The following is a 27051-nucleotide window of genomic DNA, read 5'->3' on the forward strand; positions in this document are numbered from 1 at the left end:
CTTCCCGGCGCGCAGGCGCGGGCGGCGGCAGCAGCGCGAGGCGCCGACCAGCACACGCCGAGCGCGGTCCGGGAGCGCGGCCGGCGGCGAGGGAGGGAGCGAGCGGCGGCCAGGGCGGCACAGCCCGGCACAGCACAGCCCGGAGAGCCGCTCCGCTGCGGTCCCTGCGCCCGCCACCCGAGCGCTTCCGCACAGCCCGACCCCCTTCCGCTCTCTTTGAGGGGCGCGCAGAGCCCAGCCCGGCAGCCACCACGGAAGCGGCCATGGGGGACCGAGAGCAGCTGCTGCAGCGAGCCCGCCTGGCCGAACAGGCGGAGAGATACGATGACATGGCCTCGGCCATGAAGTCGGTGAGTGGGGCCGGTAGCGTGGCGGCCGTGCGGCGTACTCGGGGAGGAGTGTGTAGGGGGGTAGTGGCGGGGGAGGGAGGGAAAGGAAGTGCGGGCTGGACCGAGGCGGGGTCGGGTCCGGGGAGGATGCGAGTCGCCAGGTCCCACCCGTCGTAGTGAAGAAAGGAGGGCGGGAGCAGGAGCCAGACCGTCCCGCCGGGACACCTCGCCGCCGTGTGGGGCGGCGCCCGGTACTACCTGCCTTTGGCAGAGACGAGACAAACAGTAGCCGGTCCAAACCGGACCTAGATCACCCTTTTAAAATGTTTCCTTCCCCCCTCCTTCCCTCCATTCCCTCGTACGGGCGGTCTCGCAGCCCTCCCGCTCCCCGGCCGTCCCTGCCCCGGGGGTGTGGCTGTCCCCATGCCCTCCTCTCCTTCCCCACCGCGCCAATCGGGCTCGCAGTGCAGCCGTTTGAATGGCGCCCGCCCCTGCGAGCGGCGGGAACGCCGTGCATTCCTTCTCTGACCTGCTCCAGAGGGGGCCCGTCCTCGCCCACCCCCTTCCTCCTGCTGGGGTGGTGGGTTTGACCTTGGGGTGCGTCTCCCCCTCTGGGCACACCCAGCGTTTGGGGGGTGCTGGCCGGGTGGGATGGGCGCTGCCGCGGGAGCTGTCTGGGGACACGGCACACGAAGAGGAGCCCCTTCCTTTTCTAGATATTTCTTTTGCTTCGTAATAAAAAACACAAATAGAGGCCTCACCCACAAGCATCAGTGCTCTGACTCAAAGATAGTACCTGCATCCGGGTGTGAAAGCTCCCCCATGCTCCAGGAGCCTGTCCCAAGCTTTAACGTTGCCTTTTTGCCTCTTCTTTGTAGGGTAGCAATTTCTCAGTGCATTCCGTACCCTGTTGAATACTGACATGTGTTTAAACAATAAGTTATATTTGCGACTCTGCTCCTTTCAGAACCAAGCAATGAAAATTATTTGTACTGACCTGCCTGTACTGATGTATAATAAAATTGCAGAATGATCAAACTTACTATGTCTAGTCCCTTTTTTGAAAGCAAAGTATTCACACGATCTGAATTTTACGGGTAATGTTAATGCCAGTGAATGCTTAGCAGTGTCTTTGCTGTATCAGATTACAGTTGGTTTGTTCTTGCTGACCTTACCTCTGTGGACACCAAAGGCCTCTAGAGGAACTGTTTCCCTTGAGAGTGCTGCTGTTCAAAGGCACGAGATGATTTTATTTTGAAGAAGCAGCTTCAAATGGAGCCCACATTTTTGTTGTAAGAATGTGTATGTCACCTCCATTAAATGAGGGCAGTAAAACGACACTTATTTTGCTGCTCTTGTTCACTTTTGCTATTATTTTGTAATAAATACTACAACCAGTCCAGTGCTAAAGCCTCTGGTATCTCAATACCAGAGGCGCTAGATGTTAAAGTAAGTTGTATTTTAATTGTGTTGCTGGAATTCACCATACGTGTAATGTAGTAGTAACAACTCTGTTTATCTCGTATCTTTCACTTGGTAAGTCTGAAAAATGAAGCAGAGGAGCCACTAAAATCTGCTACTCTTTGTAGCTGTAGTTAGAGAGCTTTTTATTTCCCCAAGTACTGCTGAACTACAGTTCATGTCTGGCACTCTGGGCATATGTGAAACCATCAGAATACAGTTTCTGTGCCTCAGGAAGTATGTCAATAAAGGACTTACAACTAGTGTTCATGGCCAGTTGTCTTTAAACTGTCCCAATTGCTGTGCAAATTCAGCTGGAGTCACAGTATTCTCTGTAATGCCACTGCTGCTCTCAAACAGGTTGTGTGCTGCTGAGCTTCTGTACTTGGGAGCTGAGTCTTGAAATGCATTATAGATACTTTTGAAATACAAAAAGTAAATCTGAATTTAAAAGGCAACACTTCCCTTACTTTAAGCTGTCCATGCTGCTGCGTGTCTGTAATGCAACATCTGTTGGTTACTGGGCTTTCACAGGGGTTCACTCCAACACACTCCAACATGGCCATTTCCAGAACTCTTCAGTGCTCGGAGTTATTTTGTAGGTCTGAGCATAAGCTCCTGTGGAGTGCCCTGGGGGCTCTCTGTCCTCACACAGCTCATACTTCTCTTTCAGTGGTTGTAAGTGAGAGATAATTAAAGGAGCTTTTTATCCCCATAGAATAATATTCAAGTAATCTTGCAGTCCAGAGAGGTTAGACTTCCTCCAGCAGGAAGGAAATGGGTATTCCAACTCGGATATCTATTCTCGGTGCAGGATATCTTGATTTGAAAAGCTTCTATTATATGTTTATTTAAATCTCTGATTGTAACATATCTTATACTTCTTAAAGGTGCTGTATGAAAGTAATGTGCTCTCAGTGTACATTGAAATCTGAACAATTAATTTCAGTTTTACATATGTGTTACCACACTTTTACAATACACAGTATAGCCAACAGCCTGATAGAAACAGTAAGTAGCAAAGACTATTTTAGTGAAAATGCATTTGCCTGATTTTTGAGACTGCCTCTGAAGAAAAATATTGTGACAAGGCTGCCATTTCATCTGTCAGTATAAAGCTGGGGAAACATTTCTTTTTCAGTCCCATCAATTCCTTATTTAAAAAAAAAGGCCAGACCAAGTAGAAGTAGTAGCTTAAAAAAGGAATTTACTGGTTGATACAAATTTTTGTTGCTGTTAAACTTATTTTTTTTGAAGAATCCTAGTATTTTGGTTGTAGACAGGAGAGTAAAATGAAACAGTTTGCCGTTACAAATTAATTAATTTAATTTACTTTTCCCAAGCCCAAACTATTTTAATAGAAAATACAGTCATATGTAAATGTGCCTCTACTAAATGGCATTCTTCCAAGGGGTGTGGCATTCCCATTGCATTAAATGCTGCTCCAGGATTCCAGCTATTTCAAATAAACATTACATGGTAGGTACGGAATTGCCTCTCAACACGCTGGAGAAAGATGCTTTTGGTGTGTGTGTGTGAAAGGTTCTCAGTTGATGCAAGAAATGCTCCAGCATCCTGAGAATACAGAACTGAATTGAAACCTCTGGGTTTAGATAATTCCAGCAATAATGAAACATTTTACCTGTATAAACCCTTAGTATTCCAGACAGTATTAATCCTAATATGTAGTGCTTAGGACCTCTGTTAATTTATGTTGCTTTTCTAATATAGCTACATAGTGGGTAAAAAGTCACTCTTCAAAATTGGTAAGGTGAATCTGAGTTCTGTGAGATGCAGAGTTTTAAAATTAGTTGTGTGTGAAATAATACACAACATGAAATAAATTTAAGTCTTGGGCTTATCTAAAGATTTTTGAACAAAATAGCTTGAGGTTCTAGTTCATTATGTAGGCTTCAGCTGTGTATATAAATGGACTTAAAAGTTTGGGATGTTCTGTATTTTTAGTACAAATCACTGAGTGTCTGGTTTGGGGTTAATGAAGTGTGTGTGTAGGAGAGGGGACTGAGATGCCTTTAATGTAAGCACTGTCCTCCCCTGCTGGGAGATGCTTCCTCCCTGTGGTTCTACACAGTAAATGTAGCTGTAGAGCTGCTGCTTGGTGCGAGACACTGAAGTCACATGATGCAAGAAACTGGTCTGGTTTAAATTCATTAGTCTGGTTTTTATTTGTTCCAAAATTATGGACTGTGCAACGTTGTATCAGGAGGGTTTTAATAATTAAGCCTGACTTTCTGCTGGCTCAGGTACAGTCATTTTTGCAGCAGCTTGCTCAGAACTGGCTCAGGCTGTGACTGACATGCTCTGGCTGATGAAACAAGTGCAGTCACAGCCAACTGCCCCGGGTCAGGCTCTGCTGGGCAGTCCCACAGTGCATCGGGGATCACTCGTGGAACGTTCCCTTGGGTCTGTTTTCCATGTGGAAGTAGCTCAGTTTGGGGTGTGACCTGCGTGGGATCACACACGGTGTCATTTCTGAGCTCACACAGCGCTGACACTCCTTAGCATGTGAGGGCAGGAGTTCCAGGGTTGTAGTCAGGATTCCTTTATTGTGCTGCCATGTTTTTGTCACTAAGCTGCAAAGGAACTGTTAATGTCTCTACTAGGGTAGATGATACAGGTGAGTCATAGCAGAGACTGCTGAGGGAGGGACTGTTGGGGGAATATTGATTGGGAGCCGGGAGGAAGGTTATTAAGATGTCGTTAGAGTTGATTCCTGTGCAGTTCAGCCCCTGTAGATTGGCTCTAATTGCATTAGGATGAGCAGAGCGGTGTCTTGTGGGAGTTCAGGGTCCTGAGCTGTGGGGAAAAGGCATTTTGGAGATAAAGCTAATTAACTTATATTTTAAGAACCAAACCTAAATTTGAAAGTAATCTCTCTCTTACTCTAACAGTTACAATTCATAAAGTATTTTTTTAGATCTGGAAATATTCACATTTTTGGATGGTTCACTGGCTACACCAGCAGCCTCAGAATAGTATAAGTATTTGTGACTTGATTATTTGTAATATGTAAGTATTTGGTTGAGAACACTCTGGTGCCTGTCAAACAGTGTAAATATGCACATTTTTAAAGAATTAATTATTTTAGCAGTGTCTGAGCAAGGACAAGTTTACTTTCACACCAAAGTACATACCCTTAGAATTCTAGTGACTGCTTTTAATGCAATATGCTTTAAGTAGGGGAGTTTTTCATCCTGATTCCTTTGAGCTTAATTTCATGTTTATAAATTTGAAAAAGTAGAACAGTTTCAAGTGACTGTGTGATAGATTTTATTCCCTAAATTAACACAGCAAGTGAAATAGGCCTAAATAGACAATATGAGAAGCATTATCCTTTTATCCCAGCTTTTTGTAGTAGCAGTTCAGAGTCGATCGTGGCTTCTTTCCTGATTTCCTGTTCTATTTCTATGCAGTTTCTTTCATGTGCTATCCCTGGAATTTGTCTGGAGCCAGGATAATTTTTGTATTACACTGAAAATTGCTCACTAAGTGTCTCAAAGATACTATGAAAGACTAATTCCTTTGTACTGTGCAGAGCTTATCGACTGCAGCGCTTCCACCTCTGCTGTCGAACGAAAGAGCAGCAGGGGAAAGAAATGCAAGAATTGCACCAGTTGCCAGTGTGGGTGCTGTGTTCCAGATTCATATAGCTGGTGTTGTAGGTACAGTTCAATTCATCACTATATGTGTAGTCTGTGTAATTATAGCAGACTTCCTAAAAAACCCGAGCCCTCCTCTGTTAGTGCTTCTCTGTTACACAAACCTGACTCACTTTTATTCAGTGAATGTTCTTTGCTTCTAAATGCCCCTTCTGTTATATCAGAACTGTGGGGGTTTCACTCTGGACTGCAGGAGTGGGTTTAAACTTTCGATATTTCAAAATTACTCCTGTCTTGAAGGACTTTTGGGATGTAGAAGACATTTTGAATCTTGCACTTCGTGATGGAAGTATTTAAGGAAGTTTGCACGCTTTTCTCTTAAGGCAAACCCTTTAAATTTGCTCTTTGTCTGTGTTTACAGGTAACTGAGCTGAATGAGCCCCTCTCAAATGAGGATAGAAACCTGCTGTCTGTAGCCTACAAGAACGTAGTCGGAGCCAGACGATCTTCCTGGCGCGTCATCAGCAGCATAGAGCAGAAGACCATGGCAGATGGGAATGAGAAGAAGCTGGAGAAGGTTAAAGCCTATAGGGAGAAGATAGAAAAGGAGCTCGAGACAGTCTGCAATGATGTTTTGGCTCTCCTAGATAAATACTTGATCAAGAACTGCAATGACTTCCAGTATGAGAGCAAGGTGTTTTACCTGAAAATGAAAGGGGATTACTACCGCTATTTGGCAGAAGTTGCTGCTGGAGAGAAGAAGAACAGTGTCGTGGAAGCCTCAGAAGCTGCCTACAAAGAGGCTTTTGAAATCAGCAAAGAGCACATGCAGCCCACTCACCCAATTAGGCTTGGGCTGGCACTCAACTTCTCTGTGTTCTACTACGAAATCCAGAATGCCCCCGAGCAGGCCTGCCTTTTAGCCAAACAAGCCTTTGATGATGCCATAGCAGAGCTGGACACACTAAATGAGGATTCCTACAAGGACTCCACTCTCATCATGCAGTTACTTCGAGATAACCTCACTCTCTGGACGAGTGACCAGCAAGATGAAGAAGCAGGAGAGGGCAATAATTAAAAAGCTTTCCTCTGATCCCTCTTTCATCCACTTGGCCATCCCCATCATCACCAATATTTCCTTGCCACAGTCACACTAAATATCTAGTGCTAAGCATATCTGTATTGTACAGCTGTTCAGATCTGCTGTCCACTTTATCAAGAAGCAGTTTCAGATGAGTCTTCATGGGCATTGATGGATTGATTGGTTTATTGGCCCTATTTATCTTAGTTGCACTTGAGCAGTGCAGAAAGAGGCATTTTTAGTTTGCCTGTTGATTGGAAAATATGGGAAAGAATAATGGAAGGTGATTGAGGATAACTAGATTCCAGTTAAATTCTTTCCATTTGAAATGAGCTGACAGTTCTGTTAAGCAGTACATTTTGTGCATGCAAAGTAAATTAGCCACCCCAAATTTTTTTCAGTCAATGAAAACAGTTAAGCTGATGTGAAATGACAGCTCTGTTCATCAGTTTACAATAAACTGTTTGAAATGTGAGGTCTCAGTAGCAATTTGGTTTTTTTGCCTCTAACTTATGTGCACAGTTTCTTTTAATGCAGTGCATCTACCTAAGAGTTTTGATACTTGTAACCTTTTGCAGTTGTTTTGAAGAATCATGAATTTATTTTTTGTAAACTCTTTGGCTGTTTAGTTGTCTGTGTATTCTGACAACTGTATGTCAATATTTGCCCATGTTAAGATGGATGACTGAGATGCCAGACTTCTAAATTAAATGTTTTGGAATTAAGTGAATAAAATAAAATGCTGCTTCAGGGATGTTATCTCTACATGAGCTGTCCTGTCGTTTGTTCAGAGTGGAGACAGAGTTACCCAACACATCACTGATGGGTTAAAACATATTTAATCAGAAGTTGAATGAGAAGTTGACACTTGCTAAACAAACACAACACAAACAGTGCGATGAAAAAAGAAAAAACCAAACCCACAGAACTCACAGCACCCACAGTGGAGCTTCCAAAGGAGGTGTGTTTAGTTGTTTGCTCACTAGAGCAGTTGTAATGCAATTCCACTCAGGAGCTAAAGAGCTGTAAAGCACAGGACTTATATCAGTGTAGAGACTTGTGTTTGCTTCTGTCCACTGTAACCTCTAAACTTTCTCTGAAGTGCAGCCACCAAATCAGCTTCACATGTGAATATCCCAGTAATTATTTCATATTTACCTGCTTCAAACAGAAGCAATACTTGTTCCTAAAGACTGCCTTTCTGTTTTTAGCTAACTTAAATCTAGTCCACAAACTTACCTGTTGTTTTTGCTTTCTCCCAACAGTTAGTGTACATGTACATTTGTTGGTGATGTACATGCTTCTGGAATGTTATGTCCCAGAAGCAGGAAAAGTTAGCTGTGTCCAGACTGCCACTGGCACCTGGGATAGCTCAAAGGTCATGTAAGTTCTCATTTATCAGAATCTATTTTTCTTTCATTTGTACAATAGTTATTACTGGTCTGATTTTCCCACAGCAGCTGCTTATACTTTTTATAAGCAGCACACTGGTCGTTTTTAAGTATCTGGAGTTTTAGAATTTTTAGTAGTAGATTTGTGTGTATTTATATATTCTATCATCTTTTAGATAATTCTAGCTTTATATCAGTAAAGTTGGCAACAACTGAAAGCCTAATGCAACATCTGAAAAAGATGAAAATACAGGTACCTCCTTACCTGCCCTGTGGAGCCAAGGTGAAACTTGGCCATACCTACCTTTTCCCATTGAAACACTCTGGATGGTTAATAGTATTATTGGCAATTGGTAGGTTTGTTTTCCTGTTTATAGAAGAACCTGTCTCTTTGTTATCTTTTGTATTACCTTTTTGCTAATTCAAAAGCTGAGGAATCCTTTCTCATTGTAGTTGTGCAGATCCTATATCACAAAATTAGAGATAAACACACAACAAGTGAGTCAGCAGGTGTCTGACACAGCTGAAGGTTTGCTGGTGCCCTGGTGTTTGGGATCCAAAGGGGAGGCAAAGAGATTGTGCAGAATGATGCAGTGTAGCAGTGTATTAGATTTTCAGTAGGAGAGCAGGCACTCCTCCCATGTGTTCCAGCTGTCAGTGAATGACACAGAGGTTTTGTGGTTGTGTTTTGGTGTGAGTCAGTAGAGAATGTTCTGTGGAGCAAGAAAGAAAAAGTGCTCCAGTGCAATCCACTGGAGCTTCCACTTCTGGAACGTTTCCATATTCTGGGCTCTGGGATTGCTAAATGCTTTCTTGTAATCCCTGTTGCAGCAATGATGTGGAGGAGGCCAAAAGAGATGAACAGCACATGTTGTTTATTCCAATATTCTTCAGTGGACTGTAGGATTCAGGTGTTTTGGAACTGGTATTTCTCTTAGATGACACCCAAGTCATGTTGTCTGTCTCTCACTCTCTAAAATAAATAAAATCCTAGGCTATGCCCAATTTATTGTTTGAAAACACCAGATGTATTCACCAAAAGTGCTTAGTTGAAGTTCACAACGTTTTTTGAAGCAGGACTAATTCCAATGGAAAGACTTAAAACTGAGTGATTTTCCCTGCTCCCTGATGGGGGTTTCTTTATGTTGCCTTAATTCAGGCATAAAAGGATGCTTGTTAATCTTGATATGGTGAGAGTTATTTATGTAAAGGTCCATCTGAGCATTGCTTTTGCCCAGGACTATACTTTTTGTGTCTTTCCCAGGCAATCTTTGTTGGGAGGTTAAGTCACTCCGAGGGTGTTGATATGTCTCTGCATACCCTTGAATTTTTAGCAACCTGAGAGCTGCCAAGTGTAAAGCAGCATTTTCTGTGGCACTGTACGAGCTTGAAAGCTAAGGGATAGTCAGACCTTAAATTAACAGTGTGGTCTTTGTAGGCACAGGGATACTTTAGTGCATGTCCTAATCTGCTGAAATATGTTCTAGCTTTATGGAAGTGGATTTGTTCATCCCTCAGAGTACAAACACATCCACACCCCGTTGAACCCACTAGAATGAAATGTGCCAGTGCTCTGGAACACTCAAACTTCTTGGGCTGCCTGTAGTGAGAGGCTGTGGTACAACATAAGCGATAGCACGGGGAGCGTGGAGGTTTTAGGGAAGCAGGAACCTTCAGAAGAGTGATGAGACTGGATCTCCATGGATAGCACATATCAAAGGACCACACACTTACTGTGGTAAGTAACCATTTACTCTGTTAGCCACCTTGGTCTCACTATGGATTTGCAAATAGTTTTTTCCACGCTGCCTTTCCTTTGCATGGAGCTTCTGCTGGTGGTTTTCCATCCTTAATCCTCATCCTTGTGATCTGCAAGTTGGATGCACTGACTTCTAGAGCCGAATCTATTCCCAGAGAAGCACAAGGGGACTCCCTGACCTACTCCCTGGGCCTCTTCCAGCAGCTGCAGGAGGTTGCTGTATAATAATCTAGAAAAGAAATGATGAGAGTACACTTCAAGTTAAAGGAAATGAAAAGCCTGGCTGTATTTTAAGTTATATATGAGAATGACTTAATGGTAATGAAAGAAGGCTGAAAACTAATGTCATTGTACATTATAAAATACTTTCTGGGACCAGCTGGAAATCTTTCAACAAACTAGTTTGAATTTAAGGACAGGGAGAAAACAGGAAAAAATATTTCAGTGCTTTGGATCTTTGTTTTTTAATTATATCCACACCATATATTTGAATTAATTAAACTTAGCTGATCAAGAAAAATTGGCTAAACCACTGCAACAACACGAAAAACCTTGTTGGATACATCTTATATTCACTGAAGCACCTCCTTGAAATCAGTGGCAGATTTTGAAGAGTGTGAAGTTGATTATACACATAATTGATAGAGGATGTTTAGATCTTGTTCTGAACAAGCCTAAAGTACTTGAAGTTCCATAGATGCAGATGGTTTAGTGTCTGAGCCTTAATCATTTCTGAGATAAATGAAGATGTTCTAAACACTGAGGGCAGGCCAGGTAGGGTTTTAATTAGTGTCAGAAATAGAGCCATCTGTGAGCAATAAAGTAAGCCAGGCTTCCAACTACCCTCACCTGTTTATCTCCAGTGAGCAAGTACTTTGTGGATACCATTCCTTTCCCAGACTGCTCCCAGGTAACTGTTCTCCAGTTATTATCATGTATATAAGAAAATAATCTATAGCTATGATTATTCATGCTCCTCCTCTGACTTTTATGCTTGTGTCTGTATAGCATGAACACGATAGATAACTTAAATATTTCCAAAAATGTTGCAGGAGGCAGGAAACCTTAGAAGTTAAGGAAGTTTGTCTTCTGTGTGTGAAAAAGCAAGATTAAGCAGTTGAGAATCACAAAACACCTTCAAAAAAGAGGTATTTCAGATAAGAATGTTTCAGAAGCAGGTAAGACAAAGAAGCTTAAGGAAAGTATGATAAATTTAAAAATCAGGTTTCCCATGGAAAACTGTTGAAAGCCATTTTTTAACCTAATTCTGTATTTTGTTCTATTGAGTAATAAAATGTCAAACAGGAATAACAAGGAGTATCTCCTGTTTCAAGACTGTTGATTGCAAATCGATTTCAAGGCGTCACAGTATAAATTCATTCCATCAGGCAGTTATGCAGAGTAATTTGTCAGCTCTAAAATTAAAGGAATATTTAATATTTATTTTTAGAGTAGTTTAAATAGGTGTTTAAATATCTCCTAGAAATTTGAAAGCTGAATGCTCAAAGCAATACAAGTGCCACACAGCACAGTTGTTAGAACACATTTTGAGTTGGAGAAAACAATCCAGTGCATTGTGTCTCTCTGCCATGATAAGGGCAATCAAGTGAGGAAATATTTCATAGCAATCCTTCACTGGGATTAAGGTAAATTATAAATATTCTGTAAGGCACTCTGTCCCAAAGCAGTTATAGCCTGGGAAATGAAGATGCATTGTTTATATCTATATATTGAAGTATATATATAGTAGATGTGCTTTTTGATGACATGTTTTGCTGCTTTTCCCAAATTACTCCCCATTTGGGTTATGTGTTAACAGATTTTTTTTGTTATATCATGGCTATCTTGGAACACTGAGAAGATCATATGGGACAGAAGCTGTATGGATCAGTTGAGAAAAGAGATGTGGAATGAAAGAAGCCAAAGACTGAGAGAAACAGGTGGAAATTTTAGGAACAAAATTGCAGGAAAAATACTCTGATTTTTCACTGTTCTTGTAGGGCAGATTCTCAATCCTGGGGATTGGGACTGTGAAAGTCACAAAGCAATACCTTCCTCTAAAATTTTAGGGTAAGTGGATATCAGTCCTTTTTGGCTATTGTCAGCAAGATGCTTTTTTTATCACTAGAATTTGGTTTTCTGTGATTGTGAACTGCAGGCAGTGAAGACTGAGTGTGTCTGTGAGTGAGCTGTGTAACTTTCCATGTATTACAGCTACAAGTACTTTTTTCATTTTGTCATTAATCACAAGGTTAAAAATGTCTATTATAACTTTCCTACATACCATTTGTGATCTATTATTGCATAACTATAAATGTAATAATATATTTATCTTATACGTATCCTTCAAGTATACACATTTAATTTTTTCTGAATCCTCAGTGTTAGATGCTGTCTTATATTTTAGTCTCAATGATTTTAACTAATGATTATGAACCAGTTTGGTCTGTCCCAACTCAAACATTGCAGCCAGATGAATTATTTTAATTCAGTTGGGTATTTACAAAGCCCAGAGTGCATTAAGGCAAAGCACTGTGAGTACTCCAGCAGGGAATACCCTTTTATGGAGGTAATCATTAGGAAATCACTTATGCACAGTTATGTACTTAAATTAGAATGAGTTATTTTCACATAATTTGATAATGGGATCGATTCCATTTTAGGATTTAATCCATTAGTAGCTGAACTCTCCCATCTCTGAAGAATGATCTGGTTTAACGTGTCTGAGGGAAGCAACAGACCAAGTCCTTGTGACTTCCTGTGATGTTGTGCCAGTTATAAATATTAACTATAACAATTACTTATTATAAGTTACAATAAATATAAATAGTATTAAAAACATAAGCCAATTAGATTTACAGTAATTTAGTATAAAATCTGTGGCAATTGGAGAACTGCATCCTTGTTGGAACATCAGAGGGATGACCTTTACTCAGGGTTTTCTCAAGCAAAGGCTACTGAAAGAGCAGGGATGGCAGCAAAGCATTGATTCCTTTCCCAGGCACGTAAGGCACACACTGGAAGGAAGCAGGAATTGTAGGGGGTTGGCAGGAGAAGCCTTTTTAACAGCCTTTCTGACTGTTGTTGTGCCCTGAGCAGCACAAAAGAACATCTGACTTGCAGCAGGCAGGGGCAGTGGATGTGTGTGGGAGCAGGGACTGAGTAAGTGGTTTCCCCGCCGGGTGAAGTGGAGTGTGTTCTCTCTGCAGTGAGCAACTTGGGCTTGTCCCATGTTTGCTTTGTTTTGGAGCACAGAAAAAAGCCAAATCCCAGGTGGTTATTTTTTACTGAAGTACAGCCCCGGTGACTCCAGTGACACACCTGCCTGAGAATTTGGGGTGCTGGGGCTTTAAAGCCTCAGCAGAGCCAGTGGATTTTTGGAGAGAGCTGTGGAGGTGTGTGCTCTGAGCTGGGCCAGCCCAGCCCCGGGGCAGCAGCTTCAGTGGCTTCCTGTCTGCAGCCAGAGCTGTGCTGGAGCAGTCAGCTCTGTTCCTGTCACTGCATCCCACAGCCAGAGCTGTGCTGGAGCAGTCAGCTCTGTTCCTGTCACTGCATCCCACAGCCAGAGCTGTGCTGGAGCAGTCAGCTCTGTTCCTGTCACTGCATCCCACAGCCAGAGCTGTGCTGGAGCAGTCAGCTCTGTTCCTGTCACTGCATCCCACAGCCAGAGCAGGGAGCAGAAGCCCAAGGCCACCTTTGGCAGGAAATGGCCCAGGTCTCTCCCAGTGTTTGTTGCTGGCCATCCATGCATCAGGGTGTTTCTGCTGGGATTCCACATGTCCTTACAGGGCAGGAACAACTCTCTTCTCTTGTGCCACTTCAAGCTTTTTAAGGACTGCTATTTGCCTCTTCTGAAACAAGTCCTATTAAGCCTCCCTGGGCTGTAAAATGGCCTGGAAGGATTGGGAAGTTGGAACATTTGCTGTCATCAGTCCCATCAGAGCCCAGCATTGCTAACAGATGAGCTTTGGTGCCACTGCTGAGTCATTCTCCTGGTTTCCACAGCTGACACTTCCTTGCTTTGAGTCTAGGCTAAAAGTGGACAGAATGAACTATTAGCTTTAGCTGAGCTTATTAGCCTGTCATTAGCTGTGTTTAAAACAACTGCTTTAAATTTTACTAAACACATTATGTGTGTATGTGTGTTGTTAATTCTGCCATAAAGATTATGCTGAATCCTGGGATTGAGAACTGATTAAGAGCCACTAATGGGTAAGGTATAATGAATTATTCATCCTGTTATCCTAGAGCAATCACAATAATGTCTTGGTGCTAATTAGCAGGTGGATGGGCTGACACAAAGTCAGGAATACCCAGGAGATATTTTATCCAACATGTATTCTGATTCCTGTTGATAAATCTCTTTCCTGCTCTTACAATTTATTTCTTATTCAATAAAAACAAGTCTTATTTTGGGATCTTTTCTTCCTGCTATTTCAATGTCAATTTTTTTAAGATCATATAATTTTTTAGGTTTAAAGTAGTCTAAGAGCAGAAGGTTTTGACAGCTTTTGGGACAGCTGTCTGCAAAGTTTTACTGTTACACCTCACTATATTACTTTGTCCGTACTGGCTGAGCTGCATATTACCATTTCTTCTATTACATGTGAGCTTAATTGTCTTGCAGCAATCAGAGCAGAATTTGTCTTATTTTTAATGAACACAGAACACCTGTATGTGCAGTTGTAAAGCGTGGCACTTACTGTGGTAATGAATTAGATATTCGTACATATTATTCTTTATTAATTAAGGCAACACAGTTTGAAACAGCTAATAGATTTTTTTTTTTACATGGCCATTAGTCATTACTCTATTTTCTCCCCTTTTCTCTTTTAAGTCAAGTCTCAGCATTTCATTTTGTTTTACTTATACTGGAATATATCACTGTTCATCAGAGGGATTTATCAGGAGTCAAACATTATCAATTCACCTTGTATTTTGCCACTGTTTGTTAAAGATTCCTACATTTTGAAGTAAGGCTGCAGCCTGAAAAGTCTCTTAATGCAGATGTTTCAGTCTCTCAGCTCAGCTTGAAAAAAAAAAAATCAACCCACAAACCAAAACCATCCCCAGCACCTATTTCCCACTTGTTTTCTTTTCTAGCAGTTGTTTTTCTTCATTTTGTGCTGACCCTGCTAACACTTCCTTCTGCTCTCCCTGCAGCAATACCTTTTGGTAGCTCAGTGAAGATGTAACTGCTGCGTGGGTGGGACCTGTGGATTGTCTGAGAATGCCCAGCTGAGCCTGGTTTTGTGTGAGATGTGCACAGTGAGCTGCTCTGGGGATATCTTCTGATTTAGGGGAGAGTATGAGGAGGACTGGAGAGTAACTCTGGGGGTCCGATGCTGCCCTTGCTTTCTCTCTCTGGGGTTTGTGTTTCTGCTCAACAGCGTGAGAGATTTTTTCCTCCCTTTCCTCTCCTCCTCCTCCCCTTTTCCTGTTTCTCTCCCTCGGCCACCACATCCTTCCTAAAGCTGCTTATCTCTGAGATTTTTCTTCTCTCTCTCTCAGTTCTCTCTCTTCTGTGTGTAATTAAGCACCTGGAACATTTCCAGCCTGATGACTGCAGGGTTTTGCAATGAAAGCCCTTGGAGATGTACTGAGTGGGCTGCTCTGAAGGAGTCAGACTTTATGAGCCCTAATGCCTGCCTTTGTAGAGATTTGCAAAGTGCTTGGCATATTAAATGCATTGTTGGTCTCTGAGTAACAGCAACAATGTGCAGGAGGTCTCGTGGTACAAAAATGTTTCCTTGTGACAAAGTCCTTCATATAGAAAACTGCTCTTTTCCTTAGTGCTCAGCTGTTCACACAGGAGTCACTGCTCCAGTGACTCCTGAGATCCTGCTTTCTGTGGGTCAGCCTGACACCAACGTGGCATTTACAGCCATGCTTAAATCCAACAGCTTCCTAAACCTCACATTATTTGAAGTTTGGGTCTGATCAGCTGAGGTTCATCTTCCCTTCAGTGTAAAAACTGAATCACTTTTGGTTGAAGAAGTCGCAGCTACAACCTCCCATTGCTGAATTCAGTGTTACAATCACTACATCTGGTTCTACATTAACTCCTTCTGAAATGAGTGGTGGAGGTCAAATATTGGGCTAATTAAACTAAATTAAGGCTTTGCTTAAGAGACACAATGTGAAGATGCCTTGCTGGATAGGAAAGTACTGTGTGATAGACTTGGAAGCCTCCTCCAGAACATGGCCCCAGGCTTTCAGGCTGTCCTCAGAGGGCACTGCTTTCTGTGCCTTTATCTTGCACTCAGTGGGTATCAATAACTCCAGCATTTCCTTGCCAAGAAGCTTTCTCCCAGGGGTTTTATAGCCATTTAACATAAAGCTGGTAGTAACATTGTCTGCTGGCTGAGACTGTCCAGAATTAAACAAGATTGAATGCAGAAAGGATATTTATCTTCAGCAAACTCAAACATTTGAGAGTATAATAGAATTGGAAGAAGATCTAGAAAATTAAAAAGAAGGGACATTCTTCCACTTTGATGAGGTGCTGAAGGAGCTTTCAGTCAAAGGAAAACCCATTTTCATTTGTCAGCTGGCCAGGTTATTGTTATCATGTCTTCAAGTTCAAAGAACAGAAGGAAGAGGGCAAAGGAATCTTCTCCAGCCCTGTAAGGCATGGCAGTGACACCTGGTTCTTGGCATTGCTGTGACAGAGCCCTGGGTAATCAGTCAGAGAAGGGAAATATATTAGAAAATGTACCTTGTGTTAGAAAAAGTACCCATATGTTCTGTATAGAGTGATTTCCCTTGGTGTCTCTCTGGAGATTTCTGGAAGTTTCTCCTGGATTGTCCAAAGTCCCTCCACTAAATCAGCGCTTGAGCCACGCTCAAACTTCCTGTGACCATGCTGTGCTTCAGCATCTCTGACCTAAATAACATATTATAGATAATAGAATTAAGATTTTTTTTTTAAACCAGTAATAGTTTAAATTACTTCAGATTTTTCTTTTTCCATCTGTCCACCCATTCCTTTCCCTTGCATCTATTCTTCTCATAAAACTCATATTTTTCCCTCCATTATCTTTCATCCTGCTCTTCCCTGAGCCCTCTTTTGTCCTTTCTGACCTATCTTCCCACTTAAAATACTTTCTTCCTGGCCTCATGGAGCATTGCCATGGTGACCACATGACGTCATTGCACTGGGAACAGTTGCCTAGGAAACCATATGATGTCATTACACTGGAGACAGTTGCCATGGTTACTGAGTTGGCTGAGGGAACTGGGAAAAAGAGTTTGTCATCTGACCAGTGCCAGGAAATGTTCCCATTAATGGCAATAAAGGAGAGACCTTTATTTATATTTATGTTTTTATGTTCCAGGGAGGGCTGCCTGTGACTCAAAGACCCCATTGGTTTTTCTGGGATAATGTGCTGTGGCTGGGCTTTTGCCTCTGGGCTGTGGGATCTTGCTCACCTGTTTCTGCTGTTCAGTGTTACTGTGAACATCAAGCCACAAGGAAATGGAGAAAAGCTGTGTTGTCCTGTGGTTCTGTGTCAGATGGGATTGCAACTTCTGTTGCTGTTTGATCTGTCCTGTTTGGTTCCTTTGGTTTCTGAGATAAATAGCCCAGCCCAGTATTTATCCCAGCAGATGTACAGTAACAGGGAATGTCATAGCTGAGCTTGCTTCTTCTGCACCAGGCTCTATGTGAGTCTGTAATTTGTTTTCCACTTCTTTCCTGCCTTTCCCAATTTCTGTTTCATCATTGCTGACACGTACCTGTCTTGTTTTAATAATTCCAGGAGTTCCCAGAAATGTCCTACATGAAAGGTGAAGCAGAGGTTAAATAAAAAGTTGGAGGCAGCTGCTAAAGACAAGTAAGGTACACAAGAACAAGTTTAGTGAGTGTGTACAACGTGTAAACTCTGTGATTCATGTGAGGATGTGGGAATGTAAACAGTGGTTAGCACTGTGTGTGATGGGCAGATCTGTAGCTCTGATAGATTTTCTGTGTTTATATGACATACATATAATTGCTTTATGGATAAATAAATAAGCTTTTATGAAAATGGCTTTTCCAGACTTCTGCAATTTGAGTGAATTACATGTCTAAGGCATATTGGTCAAATTCTATGTGTGACTGTCTCCACATATCAAATAAAGTCTCTGTTCTCAGTGCCCTGCAGATGCTCTGGAGTTCACGAGACACCAGTTACAGACTTCCCACTGAAGTTCATGAAATGAACCCTTCTCTGCTCCCCCTGGGTCCTGTCCTCCTCAAGCTGAAAATCAAAATCCAGAATAAAACTCGTGCAGTTCCTATGGAGCTGCAAACAAAGATGCAGTCAGAGAAACTACACGGAGTGGTGGTGGCAGGCCAGGTAACTGAGGAGTTTTGGAGTGCCTGAACTATTGACTGAAATCCAGGGCTCCTGAAATGCTGGGAGAAGGCTGGAATGGGAGTGGCATCTCAGTTTTGGCAGAACTAGGAGAAAAGTCTGTAAGAGAATGTAACTTCATTGGGCAGGGAACAGAATTTCCACTTAGGTATGGGGGGTAACAAAGGGACAAGGGTTGGGAGTTTTGATGTTTGAAGTCATAAAATCCTTCTATTAGAATTTTATTTCGGTTTCCCCTCCTCATGCTTTACAAATACTATTTGATTGGCTATTTATTCAGTGTACTGCACAAAGCAATCTCAGCCCCTGTACCAGAGTAACTGTAAAAGAACATTGTCCTTCATGTCTGAAGTAATTTAATTTCCTTCTGATCAGATGGCAAGGAACAGAACAGCTCTTGGAGGTGGAAAGCAGCAGCCAGTGAGCGTTGGGAGCTCCCAGCAGTCAGGTGAGACCTGTCAACTGGGCTGTGTTTCAGACCTGTGTGTGAGTTCTTAAATTCTAGTTTAATTACAGTGTTTAGTTAATCAACATGCAATGGAGGGCTTTGCAAATCAGGCTGTTCTGGTCATGGTGACTTGCATCCCTGTAAAATATGTGTCAGTAGCCATGGCTTTTCCTGGGCTTTAATGGACTGGAACAGCCTTGGAATTACTTGTCTGGGATACTGTTGAGTTCATGATTAAAGGGATATCTAATCCTACTTAATAGCCACTTGTGTTACTTTTCCTGTTAACTGAGCTTCAGAGTGACTCCTGAACTTGGGTTTGTTTGATTTCAGCACTGTACCTGGAACTTAAGGTTATTGCATTTAAGTACATTTTAAACATTCACGTTTGGATCACATTTATTGGTAAAAGATGGGAAAGAAAGCAAGAAGCTGGGCTGTGTTTAGCTGTCAGGGAGGTGTGGGAAAAGGTTGTTAGAGCTGATGGAGTTTTGGTAAATTTTACTTGAACTTCACATGTTCGTGATTTGTATTTGAGGCAGCTTTCCCTGCCTCTGATCTCTCACCCACATCAGGTTTCTGTAGATACTTAAATAATAATTATATGCTGTGCCAGGGCAATACTGGAGATCTCACACTGGTACAGGATTATAGACTTGTTTTCCAGCAGTGTCAGCCCCTTGGGGTCGGTGCACGGAGAAGTTCTGTGAGCAGTAGAGGAGGCAGCTCCTGTGCTGGGAGCTGGGGGAGCTCTGCTTTTGCTGAGTGGTGCTTCCATCTGCTGGAGAACTTTGTTCACACAGTGTTCAGCCTTTACTGTACTGGGAGAGACAAAAAAATCCTGTTAATTAACCCCCAAAGATTTAGTGAGCATTAATTACTCTGACAGAAACAATTCCTCTGTGATATTAAGTAGCTAACAGAAAATGCTTTCACATGCTCTGTAGCTTTGCATTTGAAAGATGTCACTCTCTGCCTACCTGGAATCAATACTCTTATGTTTTATTCTAAAATATAGTATCTCACACAGTAGTAATATAAATTAAAGTACAGATTCTACGAACACCTTCCTAGTGGGCTGTTCTGTGACTCGTGACCCACACTAGTGCTCTCAGGAAGAGCCTGCAGAGGCTGGAGAACTTGGTGGTCAAACAGGAAGGGGGCAGGTGTCCGTTGGCACAGGGTGTATTTTATTAGTGGGACTGGAAAGTTCCCTCAGTGTTCCTGACACGGCCACGGTCCATCAGGATCTGCACTCCTGGAGTGGATTTTTGAGTTTTGAAATTCACTTGTTTGCAGCAAACTTGAGAATTCTGGAACAAACCTGTGTGTAGAGACACGTAGCCGAGCCCAGCTAGCAGAGTACTTCCCAGCCCACCTTTCTCTCTTTAATGAGCAATTGTCTCATTCTTTCCTGCAAATCCAATAATTTCTTGACATGACACCATAAAATGGTTGCTCTATCCTTGTATTATTTTTTGTTCTTATTAGGTTTTGTAGGAAAACCGTAGAAATAAAAAAACCCCACCCAAACCATAAAATTTACAGAGAATAAATAGGATTTGTTCTGTGCTACTGTTATTTATGACAGTGTTGTTAAAAGTAATAATATCAGAGCACCTTTGGACTTGATACAGTGGCATTACAAATAAATAAAACATGCTTATAACATATAAATTTTAAATTTGAATATGAAGTAAATTTTGAAGTATATATGAAAGTTATAAGCTTACATATAAGACTAGAGGTACTAAAAGAATAATTTTAGAGGAATTCATACAAACTATGTGGATTTTTTAAAATAACATAGTCCCATATGAAGACAACATAATGAGCTATATTTATTTATTTAAATACATGAATTCAGTAAAGGACAAAAAGGACAAAGTCAGAACACCTTGCCCTGCCCACCTGCAGTCTCTGCAGCCCTGTGGCCTTTGGGAATCATTATTTCACTGTGATAAGTGTCTTCTATTGTGCCTGACATGGCCTTCAAAACCAACTGCTAGAACACATCAGCTCCAGCTTGTGGAAATTGCCTGGGCTTGGCAGGGCAGGTGCTTGGGTTTTGGACTTCACTGTGCAGGATCCACCCCAAGTGCCCTTTGGTTTAAGGCAGGGAGCTGGAACAATGTCCAAACACCAGCAGGGATGGATTTTAGGGGCTTAGTGTTTTTAAAATGATGAGAGTAGTAGGAAATACAGATTTGCATTTGTTCTTCTACTGCCAAGGAAAAATAGTTCAGGGTGTCTTTCACTGATGACACTTTGTGTTTTGTTGGTAAGTTGAACCCCTGTGTGGGTGGTTATGTGCTTTTCTGAAAATAAACAGCTCAGTACTTCTAGGCAGCATATATTGTGCTCTGGGTGTTGAGAATGTGGGAAAGGAATCCGGGAATGGTGGGAACACTATGGCCTGTGTCCAAAATCCATAGTTAGTGTAGACCAGTAACTCATGTTTTCCTTAGCAGCCATCAGCAGCTATCTTTGGGTGCATGTGCAGTTTAAGAAGTCATGTAGAGCCTAGAGGGAAAACCTTGGGCAGTTATTGCTGTCCTTGTGTTGTTACTTCATTGGCAGGAGCAGCAAGATCTGAAGCTGTAATTTAATAAAGAGGATTTTCTCGAAGTTTAAAAACCCCAGGCTGTCATTGTTATATAGGCAAATAAAGGCAGAAGAAGTGCCTTTCCTGGGATGCCCCTGCAGGAGCACATTCCAGTGCTGATGTGGGTTCTTTCATCCCCGGAGTGGTTTGGCCCTCAGGATCTTTATGGCTCACGTACCTGAGCAGGCTGGATCTCACACCTGCGAGTTGTGCACCAGGGACTTTAATTGCTTTTTGCTACCTTTGAACTGAGGTGGAGCTACTTACTGCCCTTGTTAATGGACCTGCTCTTGCTGCTTCAAAATGTTTTCTCAGAAAGTTATTAATAATTTAGTATTTAGCTAATTGACAATACTTAATTTTCATTAGGAATCTACTTAAAGTGGCCTTAATTGCCTCTTATGTGATGTAACTTTGGACAGAGCCAAATCCCAGGGAAATTATGTTTTCTTACATCTTTCACTTATGATTGTAGACACAGAGGTGTTGGGTTGTTATGTTGATAAATGTGATTCAAATCATAAACTGACATAAAATTTCAGAACTAGTTTCCCAGCAGGTGAAGAGAATGAATACAAAATGGTTGAACCACAGTTGTCTGTGATCAGATTCACAAGAACTGACAACAAATTTTTCATTGGATAAAGTAATAGGCTAAAAATGTTTTCCCCTGAAAAACATACTTGTACCATGTTAAGCACAGTAATGCTCCTTAAATTTGGAGGTAATGTTGTTTATTTTAAAGGAAGAAAAGTGTCTGTGTGTGTACAGGAGGAGGGGTGAGTATTGATTGGAGCAGTTGAGTCATGGCAATCGATTTACTTCTGAGTTCCTGGAGAATGACCCTGCAGCTGGTGGTTCGTGACTGCCTCACCCCTTGTGTCACTGACAGGGCAAAGAGCTGTTCTGGGCTGAAGCAGAAACTTGCTGTGCCTTGGAAGCTTTGTTAAACTGGGAATGATGATTTATTTCCAATGGTTGAATGATGCAGTGATGGCAACACTCACTGGTGAGACTGTGGCTGATGTCCCAGTTTACAAGCTTTATGGAAGTTGCCTCCTCCACACTTTTGTGATCACAGAATATCCCGAGCTGGAAGGGACCCACAAGGATCGTCAAGTCCAACTGCTGGCCCTGCACAGGACAACACGCCGGAAATCCCAGCATGTGCCTGAGAGTGTTTTCCAAGCATTCCTTGAGCTCTGGCAGGTTGGTGATGCTCTGTTGTACGGTGTTGGTTTTCAATATCATTCCATTACATCTTGGGAAGTAGCAAACAGGGGCATTTCATTTTAGCATTCTTGATGTTCAGTGATGCCCAGCTTGGTGCAATAGAAGTCAGGGAGTCCTGATTGCACTGACTGAGCCTGATGTGATGAGAGGACAGGAAACAAAAGAGGGTTCTCTGCTTACACAAGCTTGCCTGATGTATGAGTTTTGCTGTCTTCTTTTCTTCCCTGTGCCACCTGTAGTGGTTCAATGCACACCTTATCTCTTAATAGCAGTTCTGTTCAATCTGATTTGTAGACATGTCTCTCATACTAATTGTTCCATTGTATGCTTTGGTGCTACTTCCACCTTCTTTCTTCCTCTCTGTCAATTAGATCCTGTTTCCACATGTTTAATAATCCTTTCATTGTGTCTGTTGGTTCAGATGGAACAATGGAGCACTCCTTTTCTAGGTTTGGAATTTTTTCTTTTTGATGGTTCTGATTGCTTTAGATAAACAGACCAAACAGGTGAAGGCTGATAACAATGGGAAGAGATGAGTTTCTGGAACATAAATCAAAACCCTAAAGACAAACGTGGAGGGGAAAGAAAGGATCTGTGCTATCTCCTCTGAGGAACATTTCAGGACTGTCAGTGAGCTGTGTTCAGCAGGACCCAGAGAACCTCTGCAGTTTTATAGCACAAAAAACAACTTCATTTTTATTTTCATGCCTCTCCATGTCGTGCCAGCGGATGTCTTTAGAACTGCATTAGGGTTTCTCTGCTCATGTTGTAGATTTTGGAGCCCTGCAAATTCCATCTGCTTGCTTTCCATAGAAGCTCTAGAGGCGGCACTGGTAGGATAAGCCTGACTCTCACCACGCAGCAGCTCATTAACACCCTTCTGTTCCTGTCCTCCCCCTGACTCATGGGGGAACTCAGAAGCCCAGGAGTCTGTCTAAGCTGGCTGTTAAGTCAGGCTTAACTTCACCTTAGTTAATGGGATGTGGTTATTATGTGTGAGGCTGGCAGGGGAGATGCAGAAGCTACTTCTAACTCTGCAGAGCTCTCTTTCCTGATATTTTTGGTCCCGATGCCAATGGTTGTCAGCCTCCCTTAACTCTGAGGACTGCATGGATGAGTGTCAGTAGATGTTTTCAGGTGCTTATGGATCACGTGGTTGTACTCTTTACTACTTGCATCAGAGTGTAAGGATATAAACAAGTTAATTACCTGGCACCTTGTGTTAGAGGTTCAGTGTTCCACTCCCTTTTGCCTGTTGCTGTTTTTACAGTGGTAGGAAGATTGGAGCCAGCAGTGATTTACATGGTGTTAATTATGTTTCTTGTTTCTATGGACATGATAAGCAAAAAAAAAAAAAAAAAAGGACCTTTTCAGCATCATTTCCCACCTTCAGTCCCTGCTGAAGACCAGTGTTGGCACAAGGTTTGTTTGCTGGTTTTTTCTTCTTTATAACCATAAGTTTAGTTTTCTGGGGAGTTGCACAGTTCTTCCATGCTTCTTTCTTTCCAAATGCATGCCTTGTTCCACAGAGTATTCCAATATCCTTTTGATAAAAAACCCTTCATTTTGTGTGGGTGAACAAACAGTGATTGTGTGGAAACCCAAACTTGGTGTGAACATCTTTGAGTGAGGTGAACTCTTTGTAGAATGAGGCTTTTCTGGAATCTATAACACAATCAGAAGGCATTGGATTGTGTATGATAAAAAAGTGGAATTCTCTGCCTTTCACTTTCATTCAAGCTGAAAGTCTAGAAATACACGGAGTCACTGCCCAGTTAGTGAAGTGATTTGGTTGTCAGTATTTTCCAAACAGTACAAACAATGAGTGTTTCTGGTCAGTGTCTGTTCAAGAGGTAAAATCCACATCCTTTTGTGACCAGCAGCCTTCATCTCCCATCAGTAAAACCTTTTCAGAGTTGTGCACAGAGCTTTGATATTTGTAGTAAACCAGAATGTTAAAGGCACCTCAGAGTGGCACCGTCATGATCTGTGCTGACTTCAGTCACAGGAGTCACCTGTGCCTGTGCATATTCATCAGAAATCTGTTTTTTCATCATTATAGTTAGTGTAGTTTAGGATTTCTTTTCTGTGGATGTGGGACACCCTCTTGTGATCTTGAGAAGGTTTCCCAAAGCATGCTGAAGTTCTTAAAAAGACTGCAGCCTGTTTCCTGTAACAAGTTGTTCCGTAGAAAAATATAAAATAAACTTTTTCTTTTTTCTCCAGGATTTCTTCAGGGTAAGCCACAGTGCAGCCTTACTGGACAAATTTAATTTCTGGGATATCACCCTGCTTTTTTTCATTGTAGAATATTTAAGTAGATAACCAGGAAGTTAATGAAATTTACTGATGTAAAATAAGTGAGGATGGTCTTTGTATGAATAAAGCCTGAACCTTACAGATACTGAAACTGGGAGACTGCAGTTGGAGCAGTTCTGTAAAGACTAGGGAAGGCTCTTGCTCTTCTGCCAGTGTGGTCCTCACTCTGTCAAAGGGTAGATCCAGTCCCCTGAATCCATAATGTTTCAGAAACCTTATCAGCCAAGATCTCTGGCCTGGTCCTGTACACAGCTCATGTGCAAACCTTATTAAAAAGCACATAATGTGTTTGTTGCCAAGGAAACATAAGCCATTAAGCCCTAGGAACATAATTCATAAAAACCAAATTTTAGCTATTAACATCTCCTTTCTCCATTAGTGCCATGAACCCAACATGAAATAGCCTTGCAGTCTCCACCTAATGGGAATGACACAACTGGGAAATGAGAATGGGAAACAAGGGATTGCAGTTCACTGAGCTCTAAGTGTGCCACAGTAATGGGAATGCAGGACAGGCTTTGTTTTCTTCTCTTGTGTTGATCATCCACTGAGCACCTGTTTATCCTACTCGTGTTACTGTGAATCACAGTAAAGGCAAGCCTTTGCCAAGCAGAGAAAGATCAGGCCTACATTTTCCAAGAGGTCTGTTTGGAATATGAAAATAAAAATTAGGAGCGGGAAAAGGAAATGATGAAGTATTTTCCACTGGCTTCAGTTTTAATATCTTAGTAATTTTAAATTTCACTTCTCTGGATTTTCTGTTATGAATATTCCATTACAATTAGCTAACTCACAATGAGTTTAACACAAATTGTGGTTATAGATGGCATTTTGTATTTTTTTGTTTAGGTCAATCTCAATTTGCTCTTAAAATCTAGAAGCTCTTTTCTTCTTCTTCATCCTTCTCTTCTTTAGGAATTACACTGGATTCGTTACTTTTTGTCATACTAATATTGCAAAGCACCTGGAAACTTCTTGTGAAGAATCCACTGCAGCTACACAGATGCTTTTTGTCAAAATTTCACTGTGCTTGTATTCTCGGGAGTACTTCTAGCAAAAAAACAAAAAAAAGAGGAGGGAAGTGAAGGGGGCTCAATTTTTGGCAGGTCTAAACTGTTAGTTGACACTCCTGTGCTGTCCAGGGCCACAGACAGTCAGGTCAGGCTGACCTGAGTTATTGTTGGTACCTTGCAGTCACCTGTGTTCAGCTTTGGGATCAAGGAGTGAAAGGGAAGTCAGGGCCATTCCTGCCCTTTATTCTCTGTCCATTCCTGCCCTTTATTCTCTGTCCATTCCTGCCCTTTATTCTCATCCATTCCACTGATTTTGAACCATCCTCCCTGTGTTAAAGAGGACAATTAACACTGCTGTCTGAAAGAAGTGCTGAATTTGCTGCAGTGGGGTAAGGCTGGTGCACTCCTGGGACATGTAGCCTCGGGCTCCAAGTCATCTCTGACAGTTCAGTGTAATAAACCAGTTACAGTCACTTGGTGAAGTCCATTGCCAGCTTTGCTCAGACTTTATTTGGGCACCTCCCCTGCAGCTCCTGAGAGGTCTGTGTAGGAACCAAAGAGTGAGGAGCTCCCAGACTTTGCCCCCACAGCCCTGATGTGCTTTCAGCTCACGTGCAGTTTCTGTTCTGATTAGTGTGGCACTGAAGTACACTCTGCTTTCTCCAGGGTTTTATGGGACTTTGCCTGATAACAACCTCAAGGATTTGGCAGTGAGTGACTAGTAAAAAACGAGTATATGACACTATTGACTTTTTTAGTGGTGTAATCGTGAGAACGTGCGTCAAAACTCTTGATTTGTGAGCTGTGACAGCACACCCGAATGCAGAGATGGGCTTGTCAAACAGCCTGTGCACCAAGGGGGACTTTGAAGAAAAGGAAACATGTCAGAGATCTCCAGATAACATAATTTAGTTTGAAATGGGCCTCCAGAGACCATGAAGGGCAGGGCTGCCTTCAAAGTTAGATCAGATTGCTCCAATGAGATTTTGAAAACCTCAAAGAACAGAGATCTCTGTCTTTCTAGGCAACCTATTTCAGGGCTTAAGCACTTACACTGTATTTTGTCCCTTGTATATCCACTCACACTTTCTCCTGCCACAATCTGTGCCATTGCTTCTTGCCCTTGCACTGTTACTTCTGAGAACAGTGGCTCTCCTCCGTGTAACTGCCCTGTAGGTATTGAATGATGACAGTTGGTTTCTTCTCCCAAACCTTCTCTTCTTGAGGCTAAACACACCCAGTCCCTCAGCCTCTCCTCACATGCCACATGGTGCAGCACTTCACTGTGCTCTCTCTCTTACCAACATCCATTTGGTGATGAAAGGCTCCAGGTGGGACACAGTGTCCAAGGTGCTGCCTCACGAGGACGAGCAGAGTTCCCTGCCCTGGCTGCTGCCTGTGCTCTGCTGGTGCAGCCCTGGGTGCCCTCAGCCCT

General features: G+C 42.2%; 2 protein-coding genes and 2 long non-coding RNA genes across 4 annotated transcripts in view; 3 read left to right on the top strand and 1 right to left on the bottom strand.

Annotated features, from left to right (window-relative positions):
- Positions 1-17: 17 nt before the first annotated feature.
- YWHAH (tyrosine 3-monooxygenase/tryptophan 5-monooxygenase activation protein eta) lies at positions 18-7256 on the top strand. Its single transcript, XM_027714291.2, has 2 exons — positions 18-350; positions 5832-7256. The coding sequence occupies exons 1-2, from the start codon at positions 264-266 to the stop codon at positions 6486-6488; spliced, it is 744 nt and encodes a 247-aa protein (XP_027570092.1). The 5' UTR covers positions 18-263; the 3' UTR covers positions 6489-7256.
- A 5875-nt stretch (positions 7257-13131) lies between these two features.
- On the bottom strand, positions 13132-16709 carry LOC120323782. Its single transcript, XR_005564624.1, has 3 exons — positions 16623-16709; positions 16360-16527; positions 13132-13673 (listed from the first exon to the last, which is right to left on the bottom strand). It is a non-coding gene; the product is annotated as an uncharacterized LOC120323782 (long non-coding RNA).
- On the top strand, positions 15510-22169 carry LOC120323781. The gene is made up of 4 exons (XR_005564623.1): positions 15510-17481; positions 17776-17980; positions 18374-18446; positions 22133-22169. It is a non-coding gene; the product is annotated as an uncharacterized LOC120323781 (long non-coding RNA).
- A 49-nt stretch (positions 22170-22218) lies between these two features.
- LOC113984375 (sodium/glucose cotransporter 1) overlaps positions 22219-27051 on the top strand; it is a 39875-nt gene continuing 35042 nt past the window's right edge. Inside the window, exon 1 of the mRNA XM_039384122.1 lies at positions 22219-22260. The gene's annotated coding sequence lies outside the window, so the exon portion shown is untranslated. The remainder of the gene's footprint in view (positions 22261-27051) is intronic.

Source organism: Pipra filicauda, unplaced genomic scaffold (genome assembly GCF_003945595.2).
Source record: "Pipra filicauda isolate LSUMZ 115617 unplaced genomic scaffold, ASM394559v2 scaffold33_size4404698_pilon, whole genome shotgun sequence".
NCBI classification, from domain to species: domain Eukaryota; kingdom Metazoa; phylum Chordata; class Aves; order Passeriformes; family Pipridae; genus Pipra; species Pipra filicauda.